This window comes from Montipora capricornis, chromosome 12 (genome assembly GCF_036669925.1).
Source record: "Montipora capricornis isolate CH-2021 chromosome 12, ASM3666992v2, whole genome shotgun sequence".
NCBI lineage: Eukaryota > Metazoa > Cnidaria > Anthozoa > Scleractinia > Acroporidae > Montipora > Montipora capricornis.
The window spans coordinates 18,535,825-18,562,038 of record NC_090894.1 but is presented as its reverse complement, the minus strand read 5'-3'; the positions used below and the strand labels follow the sequence as shown (position 1 = coordinate 18,562,038).

Below are 26,214 nucleotides of genomic sequence, written 5' to 3'. Positions count from 1 at the left end.
CTATAAGAGGGAATTAGTGTTAAATTGTTCATTGTTGCTCAAGTATGCAGCCAGCTTTTCTTACTTAAATACATTGTAACTAATACATATAACATGCTAAAATAGATGGCTTTCACTGGAGACTGACAAAAGTCCTGCAATGCCCTATTGAAGTGCCCCTGTAACCAAAACATCAATTCTTATTTTTCTTTGGATTTCAAATCTATGTTAACTAAACACTAAGTGACCAAAGTTTTAAGCCTTGATTTCAAAAAGACACCTGTTCATTTTAACTGGAGTTTTCCTATTAAATTTAATGGTCTGCCATTACTAACTTTAAGATCCTGAGAGAGCTGGATCGAGGACAAAATGACGTTGAGGGCCATGAAATCCAAAACTTGCACTAAAAGTAAACATCCTTTGGATAAAAATCAAAGCTCAAAATTTTGCCAGTCAGGTGTTAAGTAAACACAAAACACAAAATCAACAACAATGATATTAAATGTAAGGAGAAATGTAGACTTGGAAAATGTCCGAGTCGCAGATGGGACTCGGATATTTTTCCGAGTCTACATTTCTCCTTACATTTAATATCACTTTCAAAATCTGAAGGAAAAAAGGTTCAAGCGATTTTTTTTAATCACAGCGGCACTTTAAACCTTCATAGTATTGGAAACTTACCAGGATCATAGCAACATGGGAGAATCTTTCATATGTTTGGCAAATATAGGACAGCCCTGTCTCATCCAGCAATATTTTTTGCAAGATAAAAGTTGCTACCTGTGGGAAAGAAAAATAATAATTTATCAAATGTCAGAGAATTGAAAATGTCAGCATATACATGTACATTTACATGTGGTAAACATGGTTACAGGTACCTTCCTCTACATAAAATAATAAGAAAAAGAGGAAGTGATTTTTTTGATCACACAGCCTCTTTAACATTCCCAGTTCCAGAAACATCTTTAATAGTCACCCATGCAGGTCATCCCTGGGCCTCCCTTTCTCAATTTTTTTGTTCCTAACCCTCCTTTTGCCAAGAGCAAAGGACTGGACTTTTAATTTGTTACTGTATAGAAAATGAACAACAGCAGATTATTTTGTTAGTGTATCATAACCTATTATTTATTTTTCAGCTACCGTTTTTGAGAGTTCACTTCCAGATTCCATAATTCTCAAACAAAGAGGAATAATCTCTGTTGTAAGGAGGAAGTTGATGACCTCTGCTTCGTCAGTCTAAAAGTAAATAAATCAACTTGTCAAACAACTACTAGTAAAGTAAAGTAAAGTCTCTCCTTACGAGCCAGAGGGCCCATCAGGCTGGCACTTATCTCTGGTTTCATTAGCATGAAGTGACTAGGAGTATTTCTACTCCCCCCTGGATGGGATGCAAGTCCATCGCAGGGTTACCCCAGCATTTTTCCGGTACCCATTCATACACCTAGGTGAAGAGAGGCACCGTGAGAGTAAAGTGTCTTGCCCAATAACACAACACAATGTCCCCAGCCAGGACCCGAACCCGGACCACTTTATCCGAAGTCGAGCACCCTAACCATGCACTCTAACCTCGCGCCTCCCAAACAACTACTGTAATAATTAAAAGTAATAATATTATTACTTGCACATTACTTCCACAATAACTTCTATGATTTGTCAATATTCTATTTTATAATTGTGACATCACCTTGACAAGAGCACCTACAACTCCTAGACTTGTTAGCCTCAAATACTCGAATGGTCTTGTTTTGCTTGTTGTGTGAAGAAATGGATAGAGGAAAAGAGGAATGTGTGCTGTAAAACAAAACTGGAGTAAGTACTTTAACATTCAACAGTTTGGTGTTACTGTCAAAATTTGTCAGTGTGTACATTTTTTAAATATTTCAGTAGTTTCCCAAAAGGCAAGTCAATCAAGGTTATTATTATAGGTCTCATATGTTTGCCTTGCCTTTCGATTGTCAGCAACACTAAATTAATCAAAACCTTAATGATATTTACCCATTGACCCCTGGGAGTGAGACTTGCCAGGGAAACAGATTTTACTCTTTCTAAGGCCAGATGATTTTACTCATCAACTGGGCCGGCTTCCTAGGGCATTTGAGGGGTCAATGGCTTAAAGCAAACTTTGGAAATGGAACTACTAGCTTCAAAAAACACACTTCCTTCCTCGGAGCACTCTTCATGTTCAAATCTCTTGTTATCAAACTACTAGTGCTTTTACACAGGTTCATATTTTAGTTTATGTTGTTCAAAATCTGTCTTTTTAAAAAGCAATACAATGTGCCCACCCAGGATATACATGTACATGTAACATACCTTGTAAAAATGCCGATCTAGTTTCTGGGTGAGATGCAACACACTGCAGTAAAGCCAATGCATTACAGACGCGATTGGACTGATGTGCCTAGAAATCAGTAACAACAAAAGTTTTCATTTCACTTGAAACCATATCCTTTATAATTACGTCAAATTAATTACCGGTATATTATTTTGTTTTTCTACCCCAGCACAGCTAACAAAGTGTGGTCTGCAGGGTTAAGTAAACATCAAACTACCCTGCGGATAGAGTCTCCTTCGATCTTCCTGGATAAGTTAGGAAGAGGAAGGAGACTCTGCCAGCTGCCTTAACATTCCTTGATTTAACGCTCATCCAAAGAAATGGATGAGTCAGTCCAAACCTGTTTTTTTTTTTATTTTGTTCAATACGAAATGTCAAGCTGGCTGGTAGAGTCTCCTTCCTCTACCTGACTTACTGAGGAATAACAAAGTAGTACTACCACTATCATATATAGTGATACATAATATGGTTCAATTTTATATTTGGGTCATCATCATCATCAATCCAATTTTGATCCGGGTTTATCCCCGTAAACAGGGGTGGCTGGATTTATCCCACTTTGTCAGCATTCTTTCTAACTCCCACTCTCCATCTCGCTCGATTCATGGCGTCCTTTTTCTCCAAACCAACGCTCTTGATCTCCTTCTCCACTTGCGTCTTCCACTTTGTCTTGTTTCAGATTATGATCATAATGAAACTTAGACAATTAGAAAACTCTTACTAATTTAGTATGAAAAATTGTAAACCAAGAAAACATTGAACCACAACATACATAATAGCACATACTGCAAACACAAATACTTACTGTCAGATTTGGTGGGTTGATTACGGGATAAATATTGACGATTTCTTGTAGCAATGCAGCGATTGTCCCTGCAAAGCAAATAATTATTATGACACAAAGTAATAAGAAGAATGGCTTGTTATACAAAGTCTACAAGGGGTAAGATTTAGAAAGCTTAACTTACCAAATGAATGCCACAGCATAGGGGCCAAGTCAGGAACAACTTCTCGCTTTTTGCTACAACAAAAATAAAAATGTACAGGACACCTAAATTATTTTTCCAAACTAATAATTAAGTGCAACTTAATCAATGCACACAATGAGAACAGAGCCTTGTTTCTTCTATACCTCCAAACAATTAATAATAAATAATACAATTATTATTGCCTCTGCTGAAATAGTCATGGACTGGCTTGCATAATGTTGTCTTGAAATAACATCTCCTGAATAAGGACAGTATATCTTCCACAGCACTCTATTATTCATAACATTTGTGCGATATCAACAAGACTACCAACAAAAATAACAAAATCTATAGTACACCAGCAGGGGCCAAGTCTAAAACATGAAATGCACTTTCACACTTTTTTAGCTCCAGTATCTTACAGTAAGTAGGGATTGCCATTTTGGCAATGTTACAAAGAAAGAGATAAACACCATGAAAGAAAACTCAATTCCCAATCTTGAGCAAATAAGATTACAATAAGGTTGGCATAACACTTTTCAAAGGCAAGATATAATAGTTAAGATTTTGTTTTCTTTTTAGCTAATAAATCAAATAAGGCTGTTAAACTAGTCATTTATCTCAGAGACACGACTTAACTGATTAGAGTGTCGTGTGAAGTGCTAGTTTTTTACCCCATATGAACCATGTGAGCATTAGCCCTACCAATGGAAATGGGCCCACACAAGGCTAGTTGAGGTAGGGTTACTTAATTGACCACTTCCTCCCCACAGGGGCTAATCAGGACCAAAGATACAGAAGAGAACGACCTCAACAATGATAATGTTAAGAACCCCAACTGGCTGGAGGCAAACCAGTTGGCTATTTACAAATGTACAGTCAAGTGAAGCCCAGATGTTGAACCAGGATCAAATTTAACATTCAAGTGGTCAGAACAGGCCTTGAACAAGGGATCTCCGGATCTCAAGGCAATCGCCCAAAGCACTGGGCCCCACCCGCTTTCTGGTTTTCATACCTGAGCTCCAAGAGAGCATGCTCTCTTGTGTCTGGGCTGGAAAGTTCCAGCACCCAAGTGTAAATCTTCTCTCTTTCCATTTCAGACAAACCTGATGATTGGGTGGGGTGAGTATGAGGAAAACCCCTCTGCAAAAACAAATTATATGTTTATGCATTATCTGTTATTAAAAAGCTCAATGGACCAGAGGTTGATAATTAATAAATTTAAGGAGACTAGTTCAAGAACATCTATCTGCTACGGTCAGTGTAAAACGCAGACTGCAGACTGAGGTTATAACGTAACTGTTGAAAAAGCCCAAACCCCTTAGAAATGTTACGCTTAGGCCTAATTAGGCCGAAAACAATATTTAGGCCTTACTGTTAGCATTTCTAATGGGTTTGGGCTTTTTCAACAGTTAAATTATAACCTCAGTCGGCATTTTACCCCCGGTCTGCAGTCTGCAGTCTGCGTTTGACACTGACCGATTTGCTACTCAGATCGGAGTTTCATACGTCTTGTGAAGGAATCATCTGGCAACTACCAAATAACAACTTAAATGGTTTAAACATGGTAAATAAAAAACGAAAGAGCGGTTAAGATTGGTATATTCACTTCACTTAACATTGACATCGTAATAAAAGCAAAATGGTTGCTTGTTAATCACGAATAAACTGAACGTACTGCAGCCAATCCCCACTTTTGTTTACAAGGTGATCATGAATCCCAAGTACTTTCCGAAGCAATAAAAAACTGAAACATGTACTAACCTGCTGTCCAAGTTGATGCATCATGACGGAGTATTCTTGTATCAGTCTACTTTTTAAATTAAATCCAACGTCTGTGTGTTTCTAGATCTGTTTCAAAAGATAAAACATGGCTTCTCCCTTGCGCACACCGTCACTTGGCATCATCATACATGAAGAGTATCCAACACTATCCCCAATCCCTTGTCATATGGCTGTCCTTTAGCCGACCAATTGGCCGACCAACATTTATCAAATTCAAATGGTGTATCGAAAATCCATCTCTTATTTTCTTTGCTTGCTGTTTTTATTGATTCTGATCGATTCTATGAAAACAAAGGTCTTCCAGTTTAAGCACTACAACTTCAGAAAAAAGCAGCGACTGGTAAGGCTTTGGCATAGATAGTGATATAGCTCTCTCCTTGCTCTCTCCTCTACTAGTACTCGCATAGATCTAAAGAAATTGACCTTAGTTTGTCCAAGTGCTGTGGATCCAGCAATCAATCAAAACATTTACCTCTCCCCCATTAGCTCTATTGGGTGGAAACCTAGCAGCAGCAATGGTGCCCTGAGTGAAAAAGAAATTGACTTGGTTGCTATCTTGGAAAGTGGAGAGGGCCTAGCTGCAAATGTCAGTGGTCCGATGTTGTACTATTAACCACCTTTTAGTAATTTGGATTAGCCTCACAGATCCTTTGTTTTTTTTAATGAGTGCCTTAGCAGAACTGAAGATAGCACAACAATAGACTGCGAACGCAGACGTATTATTTTTCGGGGAAGAGAAACGACCGCCGGAAATACGTCTGCGCTCGCGGGCTAAACAATAGCAGACTGTACACACAATATCAATGGAAACGTTTAATTCAAACAGCCGTAATTTTACTTTTTCAAATGGGGAAATGCGCCATTTTGGTGGAAGAATATTCACCAGGATACCTCCCTGAGTTGCTGAGTTGTGCAGTAAAATATTATGAATGCCAGAGATGATTGACTAAAAACTGTACAAGGTCTGCAATCCATGGGTGGTTGTTGGAATCTCAACAGGGACCCAATAATGCAAGGGTTGGAAAGCTGAAATTTGAAAACACAGGAACTCCCCCAATATCTGGGCATTGATCACAGAATTCTCATTTTATACTCACAACACCAGTTTAATAATTCATTATTCTTTCTAGGCAAAAAAGTATTTGCCTCTGGAAAAAGATTGTGAAGCAACCAAATGTCAAGGTCATGGTGGATTAGAACTTATAAAGTGCACAAGGAAATGCATTTCACAGTTGTGTTATGATGAGCTGTATGCCTGGGATGAAGTAAGTACCTATTTTTTATTCACTTTGTCATGGAAAACAAAAAGTGATGTGCCATTTAGTGCCATAAAATGACTGAGTTCAATGTAAGCACAGCTTGAATATATGCTTAGAAAAGCTAACAAGCAGCACTTTGGTTAATTTGTAAGTGCATTTGGAACATATCAGCACTGTTTTGTGGCAATAGCTAATATTACATAATAAGCTCATTAATGCAGGCATTTTGATTGGTTCTCACCTATGATTTATTCTAGAGGACAGGCCGCAGTTGATCTAACGCCAGATAACTTTATCCAGTGGATATTAGTCACTATCCAGAGTATGAAAAATACTTTAAACATTAAACTTTTTGTACATACCTAATTACTTTATATATGTGCTTAGAGTGTGCATATTCACAGTAATGGCACAAATGTAGCCGTCTGTTAGCGAGTTATCCACTGGATAAAGTTAGTTATAAATCTGGCCCAGTTGTTCAAACAATGGATTGCACTTTCTGCTGGATAAATCACTATCCACTGCATATAGCTGATATCATCATCAAAAACTTTTAATTCTTTCATAATTAATTAGTGATATTTACCCAGGAAGCTCCACTCACCCAAAAGTGGTTTTCAGGGAGTTCCTGCTTCCGTTTGAACTGGAATTTAGAAATGTTGGTTTTTGAGGAGAAGGGAAAACTGAAGAACCCGGAGAAAACCCTCTCGGGGAAGAGTAAAGAACCAACAACAAACTTAACCCACATATGGCTACGAGTCCAGAACATTATGTTTTATGACATAAAACTGTCAAATAGATTCCATGTTGCTGTGCATCTGTCAAAGTACCGGTAACTGATCACAGAAGACATCAAAACGTGGTAAGAACATCCGTGACACCACCACTTTTTTGTTGTTGACTTACCACATTTTGATGTAATCTGTGATCTATTTAATACTGAAAAGATGCACGGCAACATGCAATCTATTTGTTAAATAGATTTCACTTAGGTTGTTGGTTCCAGCCCTTCTCCTAGGCTGAACTATTGTTGACAAGGTTATATCAAAATCTTTGTTAGAAAAGAAAGTCACTTTCTATGGTTTTGTGAAGAAAATGTGGCAGAATGAACACCTTCCTCCTGGCAACTACACTGTAATAGCATCACAAGTTAGAGTTAATAGTAATTTTCTCTAACATTATTACCACAATTTTCACATTACAACTGTACATTGTATCAATGAACACTACTACTAGAACGGCTTGCTATCGAAAACATTCCCATAGGTCTTTAAACACAGTATTATGATGGATAAACTGTTGGTCACTCAAAATTATTAATTTTCTCTCCATGCATTTTTTCAAGCTTGAAGAAGGCGAGATTGATGTGCGACTAACTTCATTTAAAGGTTGTGTTGTGAAGCAGCTCCAAGACCAAGAGAGCAGGACCCGTGGCTTGTAAAGAAGCAAACTCAACACAAGACGTTTTAAACCATACTGATAAACAACAAAAAATACTACTCGTTGGCATAACTGAGCAAGTTGGCAGATTTCCTTGAAAACACAGCAGTTTCGTGAAAAATAATTTTTACTGTGAAAGGACTTAATTGAAGTGTACATTCACAAATAACGCAACTGTTTCCACTTATCAGGAACTACTGTATAAATTGATACATTGTAAATTATTAAATGGCACAATACATGTACCAATGTGTGAATCATAATGGTGGGCAGTAGTTGAGGTGGCAAAGTTTGATGCTACCTGTATCTACAAAAAGGAATCTTGTTAATTAATAGCATTTACAAAAGAATAATTTTATTCAACAAGACAATAACTATCTGCAAATATTTTTTGAATATATAACTAACGTAATACACGTTTGAATTTTAAATTGCATTTCAAGGGATTGTATGACAGTTGAAGAAAGGGTCACCCAAACGTACTGTAACCTACTCCCCCAAGTGAGGGTACAACAGCATGTCTTATAGTGCGCAAGCTCTATTTTGATGTCCTTTTAAGTAGTGAACGATACTCCCTCCAAAAAGCCACAGACCAGCGTACCTTCTTATCTGTCCTTTATGGAAATTCCATAGTTTCAAAGTCCAACATTTGCTTTTTTTCTTTTACTGTTACTGTAGGGCAAGAAAGGTTTCTATCTGTCTCAATACCTTTCACATACCCCCTGTACTGTTGATGTGAATTAGATCTGTCATTTCTATCCTTAATTGTCACTTGATTTGTCTCTTTCCCCAAGCAATATTACAAATCGTCGCTCCTCTTATTCGTCCTTTTGACCTTCGTCAGCAAGTCTGTCATATTGAGCACCATCAAATGAATGACTTACTGCATTTTCACCGCACCAAGTTTCATTGGGCCCTTAACTCCTGCAGCCCGTTTATCTTTCTGAGCCTGAAGCTTTTGTCTTCTTTCTTCTCTTTTCTTTTTGGCAAGTTCTGCTTTACTCTTTTTGTCTTGTTGCCAGTCTTCTGATCCCCACTCATCTTCACCCCATCCATCATCTGTTGTCATCTGTCTTGTTTGAGACTCCACTACACGAGCACTGCCAGTCGGTGGTGATTCATCAAATGATCCCCATTCCCCTGTGTCCCATGCATCTCCTACAGTTGTATTAGAATTCACTGGCTTACCCTTGTTTTGCTGTACCAGGCTTTTGTTCACTGACATTTTACTCCCTTCCTACAGCAGACAAACAAGAAATAACAAGTCTGGTTAAATTTTAGAGCGTGTGAGGCTGGATATTATTCTCTGTTCACAGATTAGTCTGAGGATTTTTCCTCAATACAATTACAGTTGGCACTATTACCACTGTTGGTATCAATGTACTAGAAAAGAATAATACTGTAATTAGTCTACTTTTACCCCAGAATAATTGTACATACATGTAACACCATGGGAGGAGGGGTTCAGGAATCAATGGATTATACATTTTAACTCAAGTAATAGGGAGAGAAGGATTAACTCTTCTGGAAAATTTAACGCAGCATAATAATTATTTTGTGGTTTTAACTCGTTCCTTAACAGGAGGAAGACAAAACCTGGAAGTAGCAAAACCAGTCTTTGATGTCGGGACTTTTGTTTTGATAAAGTACAATGTACTTGACTGTGGCACACCAAATTCAGAGAGATCATTCTAGGTACCTCAGTGCTCTCTTTAGGTTTGCTTGGAGAAGCCTTATTCATCATGTTTGGAGAAGAAAAGCTATCAACAGACCAATCATCATTCTCCCAATCACCATAGTCGCTACCACTTTCCTCACCAGAAATGCCAGCAGAATTGGCAGAGTGTCTTACTGACTGGACACAAACAAAAACATGAAATGTTACAAAATTAATCGCCATTATCATCATCGTCATTTTGGATAGCAACTCCAGTGCCCCAAACTAGTATCTCAATCTACATGTACTGTTATCTCTTTTATACAACATTGACCACATATTTTCTAACTTTACATGGCTCTTTTTTTTTGTAATCGATAACCGGTGTTAGTGGTGGCTTCCCAACTGGGGTTGTTTTGTGGTAATAATTTTATTTTGGGTCACCAGGTACTGTGTGTTGATAAGATTATTGTTGCCTGCTCACTAAACTGCAACTATGCAAAGGTGAATACATGTAAGTGTTCTCTGAAAGTGGGGGTTTCAAAGAGAAGTCCCAAAGCACTTGAGGCATCCTTATTTGTACATACCGGTACGTTAATTGATTGGCCATTGCAAAGGCAACCTGAATTTTGGGTCTTGATGTCCTAGTATTAAATTTGACTTGAGGTAACAGCGTGAAATTTTTCTACTTTTTAACAGCTCTACTTTCTCAATGCAAAGGAAACAATGGCCTAAAATTCTGACCTTACATTGAATTAATTTTTCCTGGTGTAAAGAAAAGTGCACATTTTACCAATTCTTTCTCTGCACTCTGAAATGCTGACATTTCCTCTTTGGCTGCAAGCAGGTCACTCCTCAGATCATCTAGGTTTGGTTCCTACAAAGCATTTTTAATATGAACACTCCACATAAAGCAAAAATAAAAAAAATGTCAGGTCTGCCATACATGTACCAACACGCATATAGCAGCCATATGATTTCTTGGAACTAATAAAAATGGGAACAGAGCACAGCATCTCGGTGTTAATACCTGAGCATCAGTCCACTCGTCTCCACTCCAGTTTTCTCCATAATCACTGCCTGAGTCATTAGCATTTTCTTTCGGTGCAGCTTCTCTTGCCTTTGAATCAGTTGGGATTTTGTGTACAGTTTTACTCTCAGCTGTTTTGTCTGACAAGGTAAACTTCTCATAAGAATCTATGAATCATCTTTACTTTAAGAGTAAAAAATTATTTGCCATCAATGGTTATTCCACAGAGGGTATTGCTATCATCTGGTGACCAGTAGACTGAAGGGCTTGAAACTGGATTTTAAAAAAATCCCAATGATTCAAACAGACTTAACTGATTAGAGTGTAATGAGAAGTGCTAAGTATCTAGCCCATATGAACCATGTGAGGGTTAGCCTTAGTACTGATGGAAATGGGCCCACACAAGGACAGAGAAAAACTCTGACCAGGGTGGGAATTGAACCCACTACCTTCAGGTTAGATCACCACTGCTCTACTGACTAAGCTGCAAGGTCAGACGGGAGCAGGCCGTGGCTGGGAACTGATGATGTTTAAGTCATGGAAATGAACATGTACAAGTACAAGGAAGGATTACGTTTTTGCAAACGTTGGCCGTGTAGCACTTTTGTTTGAACAGACTTGTGAGTGTAATGTGAAGTGTAATGTGAAGTGCTAAGTACCGGTATCTACCCCATATGAACCATGTGAGCGTTATGGTGACTTTAACATCGTCAGTTCCCACGGCCTGCTCCCGTCTGACCTTGTAGCTCAGTCGTTAGAGCAGTGGTGATCTGACCCAAAGGTCGTAGGTTCAATTCCCACCCTGGTCAGAGTTTTTCTCTGTCCTTTTGTGGGCCCATTTCCATCAGTAGGGCTAAAGCAGCGCTCACATGGTTCATATGGGGTAGATACTTAGCACTTCACATTACACTGTAATCAGTTAAGTCTGTTCAAACAAAAGTGCTACATGGCCAATGTTTGCAAAAATGTAATCCTTCCAATAATTCAAACATTGCACTTCCACATTAAACCATGATAATTTACTCCCTAGAATATCTTTATAAGTCTTCCAGGATTTTACCCTTTCCTTTGCCACACGAAGACAAAACAACTTCAAACTCATGATAACCTGACATCATAATTTTTCACTTCACTCAATGAACTGCCAAAGGCAATAAATTAAAAATAATTACTTAATTCATCTGAATAAAAGACATGCTACTGTGGACAATCTGCATGGTTAGTAGGACACTGGTCTAGATCTAACTGCACGACTTGGTTAAGTATAAGTGCCTTATGTGATGACAACTGTTGCAATCAATTGATAACAATAAATATGATTTCTGTTCACTACACTGTTATAGGAAGAGGATTATTTTTTCAGCGTGATGTTTCTATGACCATTCTTCCAATAGGTGTCTTAAGAAAAGTCTAAAGAGTTTTATTTTAGAACCCATTCAAAGGCAGCCCTGTAATCCAGCCTTACCTGGATTTTCTTCTTTGTCAGTGCGTTTATTCTTTTCAGGTTCAGCTGACCCAGTGGGTGTGTTTCCTCCACGGTACAATTTGGAAGTGAGCGAGCTAACAGCCCACCCAGTCCAAGAGGAGCCCCCAGCAGCCGCTTGAGCTGTTTGCTCTTCTGGTACTGCAAAGAAAGGCAGTGTTAGAATTTGACCTCTCTTTCATCTTAACAGGATAGGGTATAATAATGATTAATATTAATTACTTAATCAGATACTCTACCACTTAGCAAGAGGGTGTTGGAAAGTGTATTGTACAAATCTTTCTTATTGCATTACAGTACGTATGTCTGGGCGATTCAAGTAATTTTGTTGATTGATATACATGTGAAAGTGAAAATTTGAAGTGATCGAATTTCGGAACGTTTTACACTAGAAAAGACACACGATATTGGAAGTCCAGAGGAAAAAGCATGTTATCCAGGCCACTCAGCTGTGTGTGAGCTTGACAGTGATGTCCACCAACCCATCCCATCAGCCAATGCCAGGTATACTGTAGGTGCTTCTTCATCTTGACAAATGTTTATCCAGGATGCATGGGGTGGGGAAAAAAATCTCTTGAAAGTGACATTCTTTTTCAACCCAGTAGCACTCCCCCAATCTCAAGGTAAACTGTACTACTCAAATAACATCATCATGGTACAAACAGCCAACTGAGGTAAGTTCTTTTGCCACTTGCCAATGAGATAAAAGTGAGACCAGAGCTTTTCAACTGTGTATTTTGAGGTTCTAGTCATATTAAGGTGGTTGTTCAAGTCAGCCATTTCAGACAAAATCCATCCAGGCATTATAAAAATATTCTAAACTATCATCACCATTATCATCATAATGATCATTTTTGTTTCCTTTCTTCTTCATGAAAGCAAACCACAACAACCAATGCTCACCAGCCTCGTTCACAGAAGATTCAGGGTCCTCTGAAGCCTTTTCAAGTTTGCTAAGAAGAAGTTTAATTACTTTAAATACCTGTAAAAAAAAATCACATGTGATAAACTTTTCTAATTTCAATATTACGTGAACTGACACACTATGAACTTAAAGGGCTGAATAAAAGAAAAGACTACATTCTTCATTCTATAGTGGCCTTGGTCCTTAACTCAATCTGGCTATATGCTCAGGATTTTGATGTTTAGTAATCAATACCTGATCCCTGACTTTACGCTCAGGATCCATGGTTAGAGTACACAAGGCAGGTAAGATCCTCATTGCACATTCTTGTATACGGAAAAACTCAGCAGTGGCAAGAAAGCCCATAACACCTGCCGTACGAGCTGGAGGAAAGGGATCCCGCAGTGCACGTAGGAAGGCTGGGATCAACACCTTTTGACGGGACTGAAACAAAATGGAAACGGTTAATCGCTACGTAAACAGTCCAAACAATCAGGTAAATACAATGAATTACTTTTGGAAGCAGGAATGGTAAAATGGAGAGCACTTGGCTTCCAACAAGGTTGCTTGGGATCAAATCCTAGTTTTACTTGACATCATACATGTATCACTGTTGAGTTTTCTGGTTCTATTCTTTACTTCTGAATGAATAGGTATTGTAAAATTTGAAAATCAAGAAAATTTTCCATACTGAAGGTGGTAGGTTGACAGCAATTTTTCCCAGACAGACTGTAGTGTTTGTCCTGATACCAGCCTAGGAGTTGAATTAATAATATAACAATAATAATTATTTCAAATATATATTTCGAACATAAATTTTGTTCATTACCCATATACGTCACTGCAGATCTGTATGCCAATAATTTTAATCTTTATTTTAACCTTATCTGACAGAAGTTATCACATGATGCAATCCAAAAGGAAGACTTATACCTCTTGGTCCATCTGAAGTTTAGCAAAATATTTGAGTAGCTGATTGTTGATTGCCTTTTCACTTAACTTTGGAGCTAAAAGCAGCATGGACTGCAAAAGCAAAGAAATACATAAATAACATTAATTATATATACATAATTATATACAACTGTTAGCGAGTCTCTCAGGCCAACAAAGGTGTCACCACGTCAGGAGGATTAGCAAGATTCCTAGTCCAAACCTCACAACATGAATGACTGTAGAAAGTTAAAAACAAAAGTGAGGACGGACAACTTCTGACGCAAAAAAAGTTTAAAATTTAAAAAATTTAATAAAACTTTTCAGTCAAAGACCTTCTTTAGTTATTACAACTTTTGAATAAAAACTAAACTTAAATAAGATTTAGGCGCTAACACTTACATAATTACAAGTGACAACTGTGAAAAAAGTATAAGATTACAAAAAAGAAGAACAAAAAGAGGTGTTAATTAGTAGACGACAAAAAAGTTAAATTAATGAAGCAAATAAATTAACAAAACCTTTGGAGGGGCCCTTAAACAATGTTAATCATAATAAGCTCCCCAGTCAGGGCCTTTGAGTTCACCTAATGCCTAAAGGCCTTACTAAATCCAAGAAAAGGGCCTTAGAATGATTGATCATGTAGGAATGTACACTACGGAAAAGGAAACTAATTATAACAAATTCTGTTTTTTGAATGAAATTTTTTCCTTTTATTTAAGCTGTGGGGTGCTAAAGAGAACAGCTGAGCACTCCAATAAGCCTCTTTTGTAATTAAAATGACTCTATAAAGTTGGGGAATCAGTGCACAAGTTTCATGCAAAAGAAGCATTCATAGGACAGTACAGGAGAACACAAAATTAATATAAAAAGTTTTGCACCTTCACTGTTTGTTCCCTCATAGCAGGGACAGTGTCACCAAAGCCCAAGGCAACATGTGGAAAGATCTGCTCTTCAACAGTTGATGGCTTCAGATGCTGAACAAAGTTATCAAGCTGAATAAAATAAGTAAATTGATATAAATTTATGTAGTTTCATGCATATTGCCATAATGTTGTGACAGTGTAATAGAATTAAAATAAAGTTGAAACTCATGAGACAACTTTATGAAGACTCCTGTTTAAAACATGATTCATGACTCATGCCATCATCACAAGAAACTAAATTTATTGTTATGTTGTCACTGTGCATTCAATTTTGCCTTTAAGCTGCAGCTTATGTTGTGTGATTTCTTCATCACAAGTTAGAATGATCCCAAAAAGGAGGGCACTTTTAGTTACATTTCTTTTAAAAAGTTTGGTTATATAATCAGAATTAATTAATTAATAGGAGAAGAATTTGTTCCTTGCACCTCCTCAGATAGCATTGTGCAAACTGAAAAGCGCATTAATTAAGTTAAAAAAAATGTTGGTTGCTCCTTTGAGACTGCAGACTATGGATCATGGTTGAAAAATTTTAAATTTGTTTGTTTTCCTGCCTTGTTAGCTTTACAGGGAATTTAAAGATCTTCCATTAAATTTAAAAGCACTCATTTTCACAGGAAAAATATACACATGGCTCACAGCCATGGCTTGCATGACTCCCATGGCTCACACATTGTCCTCACTCCGCGGTGGAAGGGGTGTTGTTGGTCTTCTCTTGAGGTTAGTATCCATCTGGTTTTGTTCAAAATTGTAGCCTGCAAGACGCTTTCTCAAACATTGACCAGACATTTTCTTGTTAACTCTTCCCCACCAGAGAGTGAGACAGCTTTATAGATTTTACTCTCATGGCTAATTAATGCCAGACGATTTTACTCGTCAGTTCAGGGCGCTTTTGACGTGAATGGGTTAGTAGTCATTTTGTTTCTCACTATTGATTTTTGTAATGCACCTGTTGAAGTAGATTGATCCGTGTAGCCCTGTCTGTGGAAGAAAACAGTTTGACCACACAGGGTACAATCCTTTGTTGATACTCCTTTGCATCCAAAAGCTTTCCTACCTGTGCAGCCAAAAATAAAAACCAGCCTGCAATAAGTCATTGATTGATTCAAGGTCATGACTTGTGGTTAATAACAACAACAACAACACCAGCATTAATAATAACACCAGACTCATGCATAGCAGGGTGAACAGTTTTTTCCAGGTGAAATGCAACAACACTGTCTGGCGATGTCAATTCTATTTCCAAAAAATCAGATTTATTGATCTTCTCATTTAACAACATTAATCATTAATAACAATTATTTTATTTAGGCCAATTTAGATGCTAAGGTTTTTGTTTGCATCTATCTTGTCAGCATGTGAGCTGGCTCAGGCCAAGTGAAAAACTGCCAGCAAATCTTGCTATCAAACAAATTGCTTGGGGTCACCTAGTGGTAGTCTTAGAACACATAATTATTTAATGCTCATTATTATATGGTGTGAGTGTTTCTGGCCAATATACTGCATGCTCTGATTTGCTATGAGCAGCTAAGCACTAGGGCATTATTCTCCTGTAATGCCCACGAGCTGATTATGGATTATGCACATTAGTTTTTTCTTCTTCAGAACCATTCTGTTAGACATATAATAAACAACCTCACTCTTGGTTGTTACGAAGTTAAAAACATTTTCTATGTTGTTGGCATCTGTTTTGAAGAATTTACTGAATATGTGGTTGGTTCGATTAAAAGGAACAATTTGCACAAAGCTTTGCTGGTATACCTTATTGTCACAAATGCTGGCCATAAGCAAAAAAATTAATCATAATTATTACCTAGTATCAACATGTATCTGATACTGTAACAGTTACAGATACCATTAGAGCGGTTTTCAAATGAGTGTCGTAAAACCAAAACCATAGTAATTACTTTAACCAATCAAAAAGGACGGAGACAATCCAGTAAACCAATCAAAACTCGAAGTAATTACACGTAGCCGACACAAAAGGCGGGAAAATGTGCACGCGCGAGCCACAATTGGTTTTGGTTTTACTTCTGATTGGTTGAAAAAGTGGCGCGAAAACTTTGAACCAATCACTGAGTGAAGTAGATGCAAAACCAAAGTAATTCGCTAATTACTTTCGACACTCAATTGAAAACCGCTCTAGTCCAATAATAAATTATCATATTAGTAACGGTCCTCTTAAATGGTTCAGAAAACAACAGGAACACAAAAACATACAACAGAAACAATGGAGCCTAATCCTAATAAAACAGAGCTGCACCCTATACTATTGTAGTCCAATACAATTAAAACTTGTAAAGACCTGTGTGGTATCTGCACAGTTAGTCTACAAGGTACATGTACAGACTGTTAAATTTAGAGGACGACTGTGGTCTTACTTTAAAAAGTGGTCCCAAAACAGCAGAGCCAGCTGATCCAAATTCAAAAGCATTCAGCAGTTGTGGGAGAATCCTGTGCTTGCAATATTGTTGAGGAAACGAGTCTAACGATGAACTGAGAGACACAAAAAATTGCTTCTGCTCTTTCTGTTCCTTTATCTGTCAATAATAAGTTTAAAACGTCACAAAAAATGCAAAGGAAATAAATAACTGATACAATAAATTAACATTAATAACATGGCCACAAACTGTTAAAAGAACACCAAAACAAAGGGATCTACAAGTCCAGATAATTAAAATATTAGTATGTAATAAAACAGTGGATAGCTTTGAACTCGCACACTGATTGGCTACTCAAACTCCAGATGTCCTTTGCTATTCACCTCCGAGCAATTCACATGGAATTTGCGTCCGAAAATGTTGTAATCTTTGCAGGAATACATGTAAATGAGTTAATACCATCTTTTTGTACCATGCTGCTGGGCGTGCATTTTTTGCTAATTAAACCTATTGTTTTGTGGCATTCTAATAGCTGTGGTTGTCGTCCTTGCTTAAAGTCCCTAGTATTAGGCATCACGGTGACTTACAATGTAAGGCAGATTCCACTTAAACAAACCTGCAACTCTTGCAAAAATAAATTGGCATCAACAAAGCTGTTTTTGAGATAGTGCCCATCAGTTCTACAATCTTGAAGAAATTTTGCAGGATTGGGTCGGCTTTTTGGGTTGGCACCAACAAGCTGAACGTAGTCAGAGACCAGATTCTTTGGTATCTTGCCGACAGACTTCAGTGACCCTGTTCTTGGCAGAGAGCCATTAAATACTTCCCATATTAGACAGCCTAAACCCCACATATCGGCTGACCTGCAAGTCAAGTATTAAGTTTGCTGTCATTTCTCTAGTGGAGTGGATTTTTCTTTCAACATGGCATGCATTTAATTGTAGGGAGTTTCCTAGTACGCTAATGAGAAACCAAGGATTTATCTACGCAACCATATTCAAGGATTTAGTTGCCTGGCATTTGAAACAGGGAAAACCTGGATTTTTATTTGATTTCAGTCAGTGGGTTAAGGGAATGTGGTTTCAAATTGGTGCTAAATTTTAATAACTGCATAAAAGGTGAACAAGTAGCATCACACTGCTTCTGCAATCACTTAATCAAACCAATCCAGGAAAGCAGTAAATAAATATGTTTTTGCTTGTTATATAAGGAACATTATTATATGGCAAGCAATTCTCAGGCTAATTATGGAGCACTCTGATTGGTTGTTTTTCAGTCTGGAGTTTACAGTATGGACCATTACCATGGAAACAGTATATTTCTCTCTCCCAGGTAATTCAAGTTGAGCGAAAAACAAAACGTTTTAAGGATGGTGCCTACTATTGTTTTTGCGCATTTGTTCTGCGCATCTCGAGATACTCGGATTTCCTATGGATGATGCTTATTAATACAGGGATATTTTTGCGCAGTTCAAAACTACGCGGAAAAAGCAGAACTTAGCAAGTGCTCTTGCTATCCAAAAAGAAAATTGGGGGTAACCATGCATTAACATGATAAACAACTTACTACAGTAACCTCACTTGCTCAGGAATGTAGGACGCAGTGTGGCCCAGTCGTTAGGGCACCTGCTTTGAGATCCGGAGATCCCGGGTTCAAGACCCGCTCTGACCACTCGCTGAATTTGTTCCTGGTAGTCCCTGGTTCAACTTCCCAGCTGCACTTGTAAACAGCCAACTGGTTTGCCTCCGGCCAGTTGGGATTCTTAACAATTGATGTTGTTGTTGTGTTCTGTTTCGTTGATTGTTTCATTGGCCCTGAAAAGCCCCAATGGGGAGCGGTCAATTAAGTATGTATTGTATTATTGTAACGTACTGGGGAATATTGCCCTCGGTCATTTTTGCAGGCCACAACCTCGGGCCAATATTTCCCAGTGCGGCCCTCACTCTCGGTTTAATAGTAAGAGGTTATTTTTTTACTGTCAGTGATAAAACCATTAATTTTTTTAAAATACCATTTTTCAATCTTCTTGTTGGCTTTGTCAAATTTTCTCCCCTCAGGAGGTTCGTAAACTTGTAAAACTGGAAGACGAGGAAGGTCAGGTTCCACTGAATTGGGGGCTGGTTCCACTGGCTTGAGATATTCCACTCCACCGAGTTTCCACTCTCCAGCAACATCCACAAAAACGGATGCCATGCACACATTCCCATGAATTAAGTTACAGTCATTTGTGAGAAAACTGAGACCAACCTTAAATACAAAGAATGACTAAATGTACTTGAAGAAGCTTTGTAGGGGGACTTCAAACTGTCAACACTTAAATAGGTACTGTAATTATGCTATCGGCAGCAGTGTTGTATCACCTTACAAAGTGAAGGCTTTATAGATGTTTCTGATGTTACACAACAGACAACTGCAATATGAATCCAGTTAAATGTTTATTCAACATGAAAATTCTTCGTCCCTGTCAACTGATTACAATTTTTTTTGCATAGAATGCAATAAAAAGTTCTTTTAAGTTGGGATTGTTTAGAATCCAACAATCATGTTCTAATATTCAAACGAAAATTAGAGCATAACCAAAAGAACTCTCTGCTGGAGTTATTATTATTACCGAGTATTAGCTATGGTTCTATTTGCCACTGGAAAATACTATTATAAATGTACTCTTTGTTTGTCCCCCTAAATTTTGCATGAGCATTGTTTCCAGTTTCTCTGGTCCCAAGAGAAAATACAAACAATGCTTCTAAAAAATTTGGGGGGACAAACAAAGAGTATTATGGTATTTTCCAAAGCAGCCTATTAGAAAAGAGGTTTACAATGCAATAATGTACATGGTAGTCATGAACACCATTATGTCACAATAATAATTATGATATACATGTACATAAAAACCTACTGTAATCTGATGCAAGCCCCAAGAAATAACCACATCACAACTCTCTCCTTCACTAAGCTGCACATCTAATGGTCTTACCAGCTCTGTTACCAAATAAATCACTGTGTCTGACTGGAAAAGAAGACATAGGTTCAATAATAATTTCATTTTACAACTTCATTTTATTCAGCAATACAATGTACATTATGATTGTAATGCAGCAGAAGATCAAAGAAATATGCACAATCCTCTTTTTTAATTAATAACAGGTTAAAATCATTATTTCAAAAATTCATTATTTAAGTTATTGCTCAAAATTAGCATTATGTAAATAGAGAGTTACTAGTTTACCTTATTTTATATCGTTGTAAGGAAGGTAGTCCCACTACCAGAATTTTGTTTTCCCTGGCTAATGCCATCCAGCCATCTTATGTACCTTTTAATACTATCATGTAATTACCTGGTTGATTAGATATATATTGTAAAAAAATGAGAGAAATCCATGGGACACCTCACCAGTCAGAGGGGTCAGAGGAGATCTAGGGATTTTCATGTTTATTGGTTCTGCATATAGGATGAGTATATATTTGATATGTCCCAACACTTTTAAAAATGTACATGTACCACTGTGTAAATTAAATAACAATGTTTAGAGCAAGTTTCAATCGAGTGTCATACATTAAACCAAAAACAAAGTAATTACTTTCTAATTGGCCAATCAAAAAGGACGGAAAAAATTCAGTAAACCAATCAAAACTCAAAGTAATTACACGTAGCCGACACAAAGCATAGGAAATGTGCATGCGCAAGCCACATTTGGTTTTTTGTTTCACTTTTGATTGGTTGATAAAGTGGCGTGAGAACTTTGAACCAAAGCAATTCGCTAATTACTTTCAAAACTCAATTGACACCGCTCTAAACTGGAAAAGTCTTCCAAAAAAACTTGAACACACAAAACATGAGATGATAATGTATAAAATTATTTTTCCATCCACGCAATTACCAGTACAGAAAATAAAAGTACTAGACATTTAACAAAGGAGCTCAAGGCTGCTGCCTAAGAAAATTTTAAAGGGGCCCTCAGAGCTAAACGCTGAGAACTTAGGAGCCCAAAATATGAAGTGAAAGGCGTTGCTGTGAAAAATTAAGGAGCCCAGAGCTATTCTTTGGGAGCCCCAGGCTACCGGGCTCCTGTTAGGCAACAGCCTTGGAGCTGGTATGTTTGAATCCTATTTCAAAGAAACGGTTCAATGAATGTACCTCAAAACCGTCAATATAGCGTAGTATGTTAGGATGGCGAAGAGTTTTCAGTCTTCTGAGAGCAAGCTTTGCAGTTTGAACCTTGTGATAAAAATATAACAGATAAAAATTAACATGTAAATAACAATATAAATCATCTTGCACTACCCATTTGTTCAAAGTCTACAAAATGTACTTTTCATTATCAATTTACTTGGTGTCACAGCCAACTTGTAAGAAGGCAGTATTCAGGTCATAATGAATTCCTCTGTAAAACCAGACGAAGTTCAAAGTTGCTACTGTTTTTGGCTCATGTATTCTGCATCAAAAAAATTATACAGAAGGTACCCTTCATGTAATTTTAAAACCAAATTATTAACCAACCCAATGGTAATAATTACTAATAGATACATGTACATATCTCAATTCATTTTCCCACCAAATGGCTTGCTCAGTTGATTTGGGATCAGACTACCCCCACTTGAAATAAGTAAGAATAAAAGAATAAAAATACATCTCATAAAATATTAATATATGATCTATATTTGAATTACTGTGCATGTGGCTCCTCTACTAACAGCTTACCTAAATATATACACATTGGACCCCCTGTAAAATTACATTGTCACTTCACTGAAGAATATCTCACCATTTTCTATTTTACTTCTTATTATGAATTTAATTCTAACAAGATGTCAGAGTTCTGAACGAAACCAACTTTTCCCTTGTTATACCTTAAAGTGCACCTAAACCCAAATATTTTTAGTGTACAATATTGATCTCTCCACGGAAAGCAAACTTGTTTGACGATTCTTACCTCAAATTACGCTTTTTTATCTGCCGGGCAATAAACGCAAAGGTATCAAAACTAGCAGTAATTTGGACCCACGACCGTGATGCGAGAGGCATGGGGCTATTCTCGATTTTACGTCACAAACTGCTTTGCAATGCAAAATTTCTTTGAAAATAGGAATGCAAAGCAGTTTGTGACGTAAAATCGAGAATAGACCCATGCCTCTTGCATCACCGTCGTGGGTCCAAATTACTGCTAGTTCTGCCAAGTTTACGTGGCTTGCACGGCACAGAAAAAGCGAAATTGTGCGTAACAATGCTGGCATATGTTTGCTTTGGATGGGGAGATTTACATTAGGAACAAAAAATATTTGGGTTTAGGTGCACTTTAACTTTAACATGCATTTAAGAAATAAAATTTGACTACACAACCAAATCGTGCATACCAATGTAGTTAATTTAATTTCATGATGATATAATATTTATTATATTTGATACCACATTAAAACCACTCATCCTGTTTAAAACAATTAGATGACTTTGATCATAATGAACTTAATTAAGGTTATATCGCAGAGAGCAAATAGAAATAAAGCTAGTCTTCCTGGAAGGAAATAAAAACACTTCTATTAAAAATTGGTACTATATAATGTTAGCATCTGACACTCTCCACTCTTTTGAAAAATGAGTCTAAATTAAATAATCGTTATCCTTATTCAGTGACATGCAAATGCATGTATTAAAGTGGCTGGGGACGACTTCGGAATTTTATTAAACTCAGTGCATGCTTGTAAAATTTAGTACAGCTCCAGCTCTTTGGCTGCAACTTTGTTCTCTCTGTCATTTAACACTTCTCAGTAATTGGGATTTCTGACATAATTTTGTGGGAAACAACCCTAACACAGCAAAACTGTCATATCAAATCAACTTGTAGCAGGGAAAAAGATATGATCAATAATGTCAAACACTATCAGCTACTATCAAAACAGTACATTCGACTCGCGATTGTTTGTTAAAATAAGCTAATACCTTGTCTTCAGAGGACGTCTTTACATCATGAATGAATACAGACACAGTTTCTCCCGTACCCTAGAAGACAATGTTAAACAACAAGTCAGTGGAAAATTTATTTTACGGCACGGTAAAATAATTGAACTCCTACTTTCTTCTTTCCATCATACAATGTCCAGACAGATTTGTCCTCGAGACTCCCAATCTTCTCACCGATTTCGTACGGAAAATTTTGTGCAGAGCCAGTTCCAATCTTTCCTATCAAACTCCATAACCCCTGCATGTTATGTGGGAGAAAAAAGGGACCAAAACGATAAAATCAACAAAAATTCACCCCATTTCAATGGTTTCTTGTTGTATTCGTGGCGGTGTAGGGCCCAGTACTTTTCACATCATGCCAGTTTACGTGGCCATGTACAATGACACAAATATTCCTTGCCTTCGGTCTACTCAGGGCGGAAAGAGACCCTGGTCTACTGGATGATTCCGGGTTCGCGCACACTAACAATGCATCTACATATATCTTAAAAATTTGGTTTTATCAACTGAGTTGATAATGTAAATTGACCACCGTACAGGGATTCTAAAAGCTGACGTTTCGAGCGTTAGCCCTTCGTCACAGCGAATCCAGATCTCTTGGATTCGCTCTAACGAAGGACTGTAAACGCTCGAACGTCAGCTTTTAGAATCCCTGTACGGTCAGTTCAAATTCTCCGACGCAGCACCACAGTTTCTTTAGAATATATGTATAGATACGCAGACTTGAACTATGTCACACATAGTTAAATCTGCGTATCCATTCTAACGTGCTACTAACGTGGAATAACGGCCAGTGATGTGTAGTAATGGTTAGTGCTGTGCAGTAACAGCTGGTGCTAACAAGAACACCAACTGGTTCATTTAGCTTCCTGGCTTGCCCATTATTACTGTTATATATAATTAATTATAAATTGCAAACCTTCTAGACTGTAAAAAAAATGTACACCGACAAAAGCATAATAAAGATGATGATGATGATGATGATGATGATTATTATTATTATTGTGACGTGTAACTTGATAATGGTTAGTGACGTGAAGTAACGTCCAGTGACGTGTAATAGCTGCTGGTGCTGTGTCACGGTAAAGGGTAGTGCTGTGTAGTGAATACTTTGTGACTTCTAGTGACGAGTGCCCAGTAACGGCCAGTAACGTGGGAAAATGTCAAATGACCAGGAGTAATGGCCAGTGCTCTAAGGTGACGGCTAGTGACGAGGGCTAATGTCTATTCACGTAGACTATACTGATTAAACGGCTAGTGAAGTTTTGTAACGTGATGGCTAGTGCTGTGTAGTGACAGCTAGTGATAGCTAGTAGCCTCCCGTTAACCGTGTTACTGAGTATTACTAGTGATGTGTAGTAACTTCGAGTGACGAGTATGTGTAATAACTTACAGTCATGATTAGTAATGGCTAGTGCTGTGTAGCTTTGTAGTGACGGCTAGTGACCAGTAGTAACGGCAAGTACCGTGGAATAACGATCAGTGATGTGTAGTAATGCCTAGTGACGATTAGTGACGGCTAGTGCTGAGTAGTGACGGCCACGAACGTGTAGTAACGGCTAGTAACGTGGAATAATGGCGTGTAACGTGTTGTAACGGATAGAGACATGAAATAACGGATAGCGCTTGTGTAGGCATGGTGTGAGTGCAGTGTGGTGGAGCAAGTCTCTTGATCCTGCTCTGGAGGGTCATACCGTAACGGGGCTGGGCCCGGGATTTGGAAATTGCAGGAGATAGTTGTTACGCAATCAAGTAACTGGCTTGATGAAATGATGGAAAGACTCGTTGGCCTCCAGACCGTTTTTTCATGTTTAAGGCAAATGACCCGGCCCTTAAGCCTATTTTTCATATGTCGGAAAATCCCAGACGATCGGGGATTTCGCAGTTTCCCAACCATCCCAGATTTTGCCGACTAAGGAAAACCATAAATCGTAGACATCCCCGATGATCTGGGATGGTCGGGGACGAATCGGGAAGATAGAAAGCGTTTCTATTTTCCCCGACGTGTCCCAGATTTTTGCGTTCGTCGGCGATCATTCCCGACATATGAAAACTCAAATTTGTACTTTCGGGGACGTTGGCGATGGTTTTTAGCTCGTTACAAATCCTCTAAATTGCATGTTTCAATATTTGGCGCACTTTCCATTTTCCGCCAAAGTCACTATCGGAAGGATCTAGGACAAGCATCTGGCGATTTTCCGATACGTCGGCAAAATCTGGGACGGTCGGGAAACTGCGAAATCCCCGATGGTCTGGGATTTTGCCGACATATGAAAACTAGGCTTTAGTGGGATAAATATCTTGAGCAAAAAGTCGACACAACGTAGCTTTGATAATTTACTATAGGTAATGTACCATATTTCTACTGGCAAAACCAGCCTTGTTCAGGTAGAGTGTACATTACCATTAATCCATAAGACAACAAAGGTTCGCACTAAACGGAGAAGCACAGGCTCTTCAAATGTCACCGGGGAATCGAATCGGTAAGAGAGTGCCCCCGTTCAAACTTCTATCGAGTGAGCATTTGATTGAAATGAAAATTAATTTCCATTTTACGTAATCAAATATTTATCTTGCCTAGTTGCCTTGGTAATTTATAGTGGTCACCCAGTAAACTCACATACTTAAGAAAAGTTAAATTCATGCAATGTACCTATATTTTTTTCTTCTGTATAGTTTTATTCCATAGTAGAAATGTAAACACTACCCGCCTATATTGCGGGAAAGTGTATTTCTTTCTTATTGTATAGGTGTATTTTAAAATAAACTTTGAAACCCTGACTCGAGGCTAAGATGCGCCAAGACAAAACATAATGAGTATACCTCAGAAAAACCTACTCTATCTAATAAAACACCGCGGCGAAAAAAAAACTTTTGTGGATTTTCCTGCTTGTGTCAACAAAATGTTGTCGTGATTCGTGGCCAAAATATTACAAGGCATTTTACAAGGCATGCCATGCCAAAGGTTACTCGCGCGTAAATTAACCTAATCACGCGACTCTCTGGACTCAAATAAAATAATCAAAACATTAGATTTTGAACAAATCTTTGAAATTTACCCGAAAGCAGTTCTCACCTCGTGCCTCTACTGTTGCGAGTTGACTGAGAAGTGTTTATAATTTCATTTCAGTTTTGCTGAAGGATTCGGTTAACTAAAAAATACCGTCCGTCTTTCTCGTTGTTT

General features: G+C 37.8%; 3 protein-coding genes across 4 annotated transcripts in view; 1 reads left to right on the top strand and 2 right to left on the bottom strand.

Moving 5' to 3' along the window:
- LOC138025919 (CCR4-NOT transcription complex subunit 9-like) overlaps window positions 1-5,200 on the bottom strand; it is a 6,545-nt gene extending 1,345 nt beyond the window's left edge. Inside the window, exons 1-8 of the mRNA XM_068873057.1 lie at window positions 5,047-5,200; window positions 4,298-4,425; window positions 3,283-3,335; window positions 3,120-3,187; window positions 2,293-2,380; window positions 1,664-1,770; window positions 1,120-1,215; window positions 661-759 (exon numbers count right to left, since the gene is read on the bottom strand). Of these exons, the coding sequence (XP_068729158.1) occupies window positions 661-759; window positions 1,120-1,215; window positions 1,664-1,770; window positions 2,293-2,380; window positions 3,120-3,187; window positions 3,283-3,335; window positions 4,298-4,425; window positions 5,047-5,070 (663 nt within the window). The 5' untranslated portion in view covers window positions 5,071-5,200. The remainder of the gene's footprint in view (window positions 1-660; window positions 760-1,119; window positions 1,216-1,663; window positions 1,771-2,292; window positions 2,381-3,119; window positions 3,188-3,282; window positions 3,336-4,297; window positions 4,426-5,046) is intronic.
- A 26-nt stretch (window positions 5,201-5,226) lies between these two features.
- LOC138025920 (uncharacterized) lies at window positions 5,227-8,011 on the top strand. Its single transcript, XM_068873058.1, has 3 exons — window positions 5,227-5,407; window positions 6,198-6,332; window positions 7,672-8,011. The coding sequence occupies exons 1-3, from the start codon at window positions 5,285-5,287 to the stop codon at window positions 7,765-7,767; spliced, it is 354 nt and encodes a 117-aa protein (XP_068729159.1). The 5' UTR covers window positions 5,227-5,284; the 3' UTR covers window positions 7,768-8,011.
- Window positions 8,012-8,099: 88 nt separating this feature from the next.
- LOC138025917 (N-terminal kinase-like protein) lies at window positions 8,100-23,365 on the bottom strand. Of its 2 annotated transcripts, none has more exons than XM_068873054.1 (18): window positions 23,143-23,365; window positions 23,010-23,069; window positions 21,210-21,290; window positions 19,971-20,081; window positions 19,086-19,321; window positions 17,691-17,937; window positions 17,075-17,233; window positions 15,643-15,750; window positions 14,652-14,765; window positions 13,774-13,863; window positions 13,532-13,594; window positions 13,096-13,284; window positions 12,840-12,918; window positions 11,919-12,077; window positions 10,454-10,593; window positions 10,217-10,300; window positions 9,466-9,621; window positions 8,100-9,003 (listed from the first exon to the last, which is right to left on the bottom strand). In XM_068873054.1, the coding sequence occupies exons 1-18, from the start codon at window positions 23,272-23,274 to the stop codon at window positions 8,647-8,649; spliced, it is 2,565 nt and encodes an 854-aa protein (XP_068729155.1). In that variant the 5' UTR covers window positions 23,275-23,365; the 3' UTR covers window positions 8,100-8,646. The 2 variants fall into 2 exon arrangements, with proteins under 2 accessions (XP_068729155.1, XP_068729156.1); XM_068873055.1 differs by having other exon boundaries at window positions 23,205-23,355.
- Between the last annotated feature and the right edge of the window lie 2,849 nt (window positions 23,366-26,214).

Coding starts and splice junctions, on each gene's coding strand:
- LOC138025920 (XM_068873058.1), top strand. CDS start 5,285: ATGGTGTATCGAAAATCCATCTCTTATTTTCTTTGCTTGCTGTTTTTA. Junction 5,408..6,197: donor TCAGAAAAAAGCAGCGACTG/GTAAGGCTTTGG, acceptor TATTCTTTCTAG/GCAAAAAAGTATTTGCCTCT. Junction 6,333..7,671: donor AGCTGTATGCCTGGGATGAA/GTAAGTACCTAT, acceptor CATTTTTTCAAG/CTTGAAGAAGGCGAGATTGA.
- LOC138025917 (XM_068873054.1), bottom strand. CDS start 23,274: ATGCAGGGGTTATGGAGTTTGATAGGAAAGATTGGAACTGGCTCTGCA. Junction 20,082..21,209: donor GCTATATTGACGGTTTTGAG/GTACATTCATTG, acceptor CTTCTTTTCCAG/TCAGACACAGTGATTTATTT. Junction 17,234..17,690: donor TATTTTTGCAAGAGTTGCAG/GTTTGTTTAAGT, acceptor TATTATTGACAG/ATAAAGGAACAGAAAGAGCA.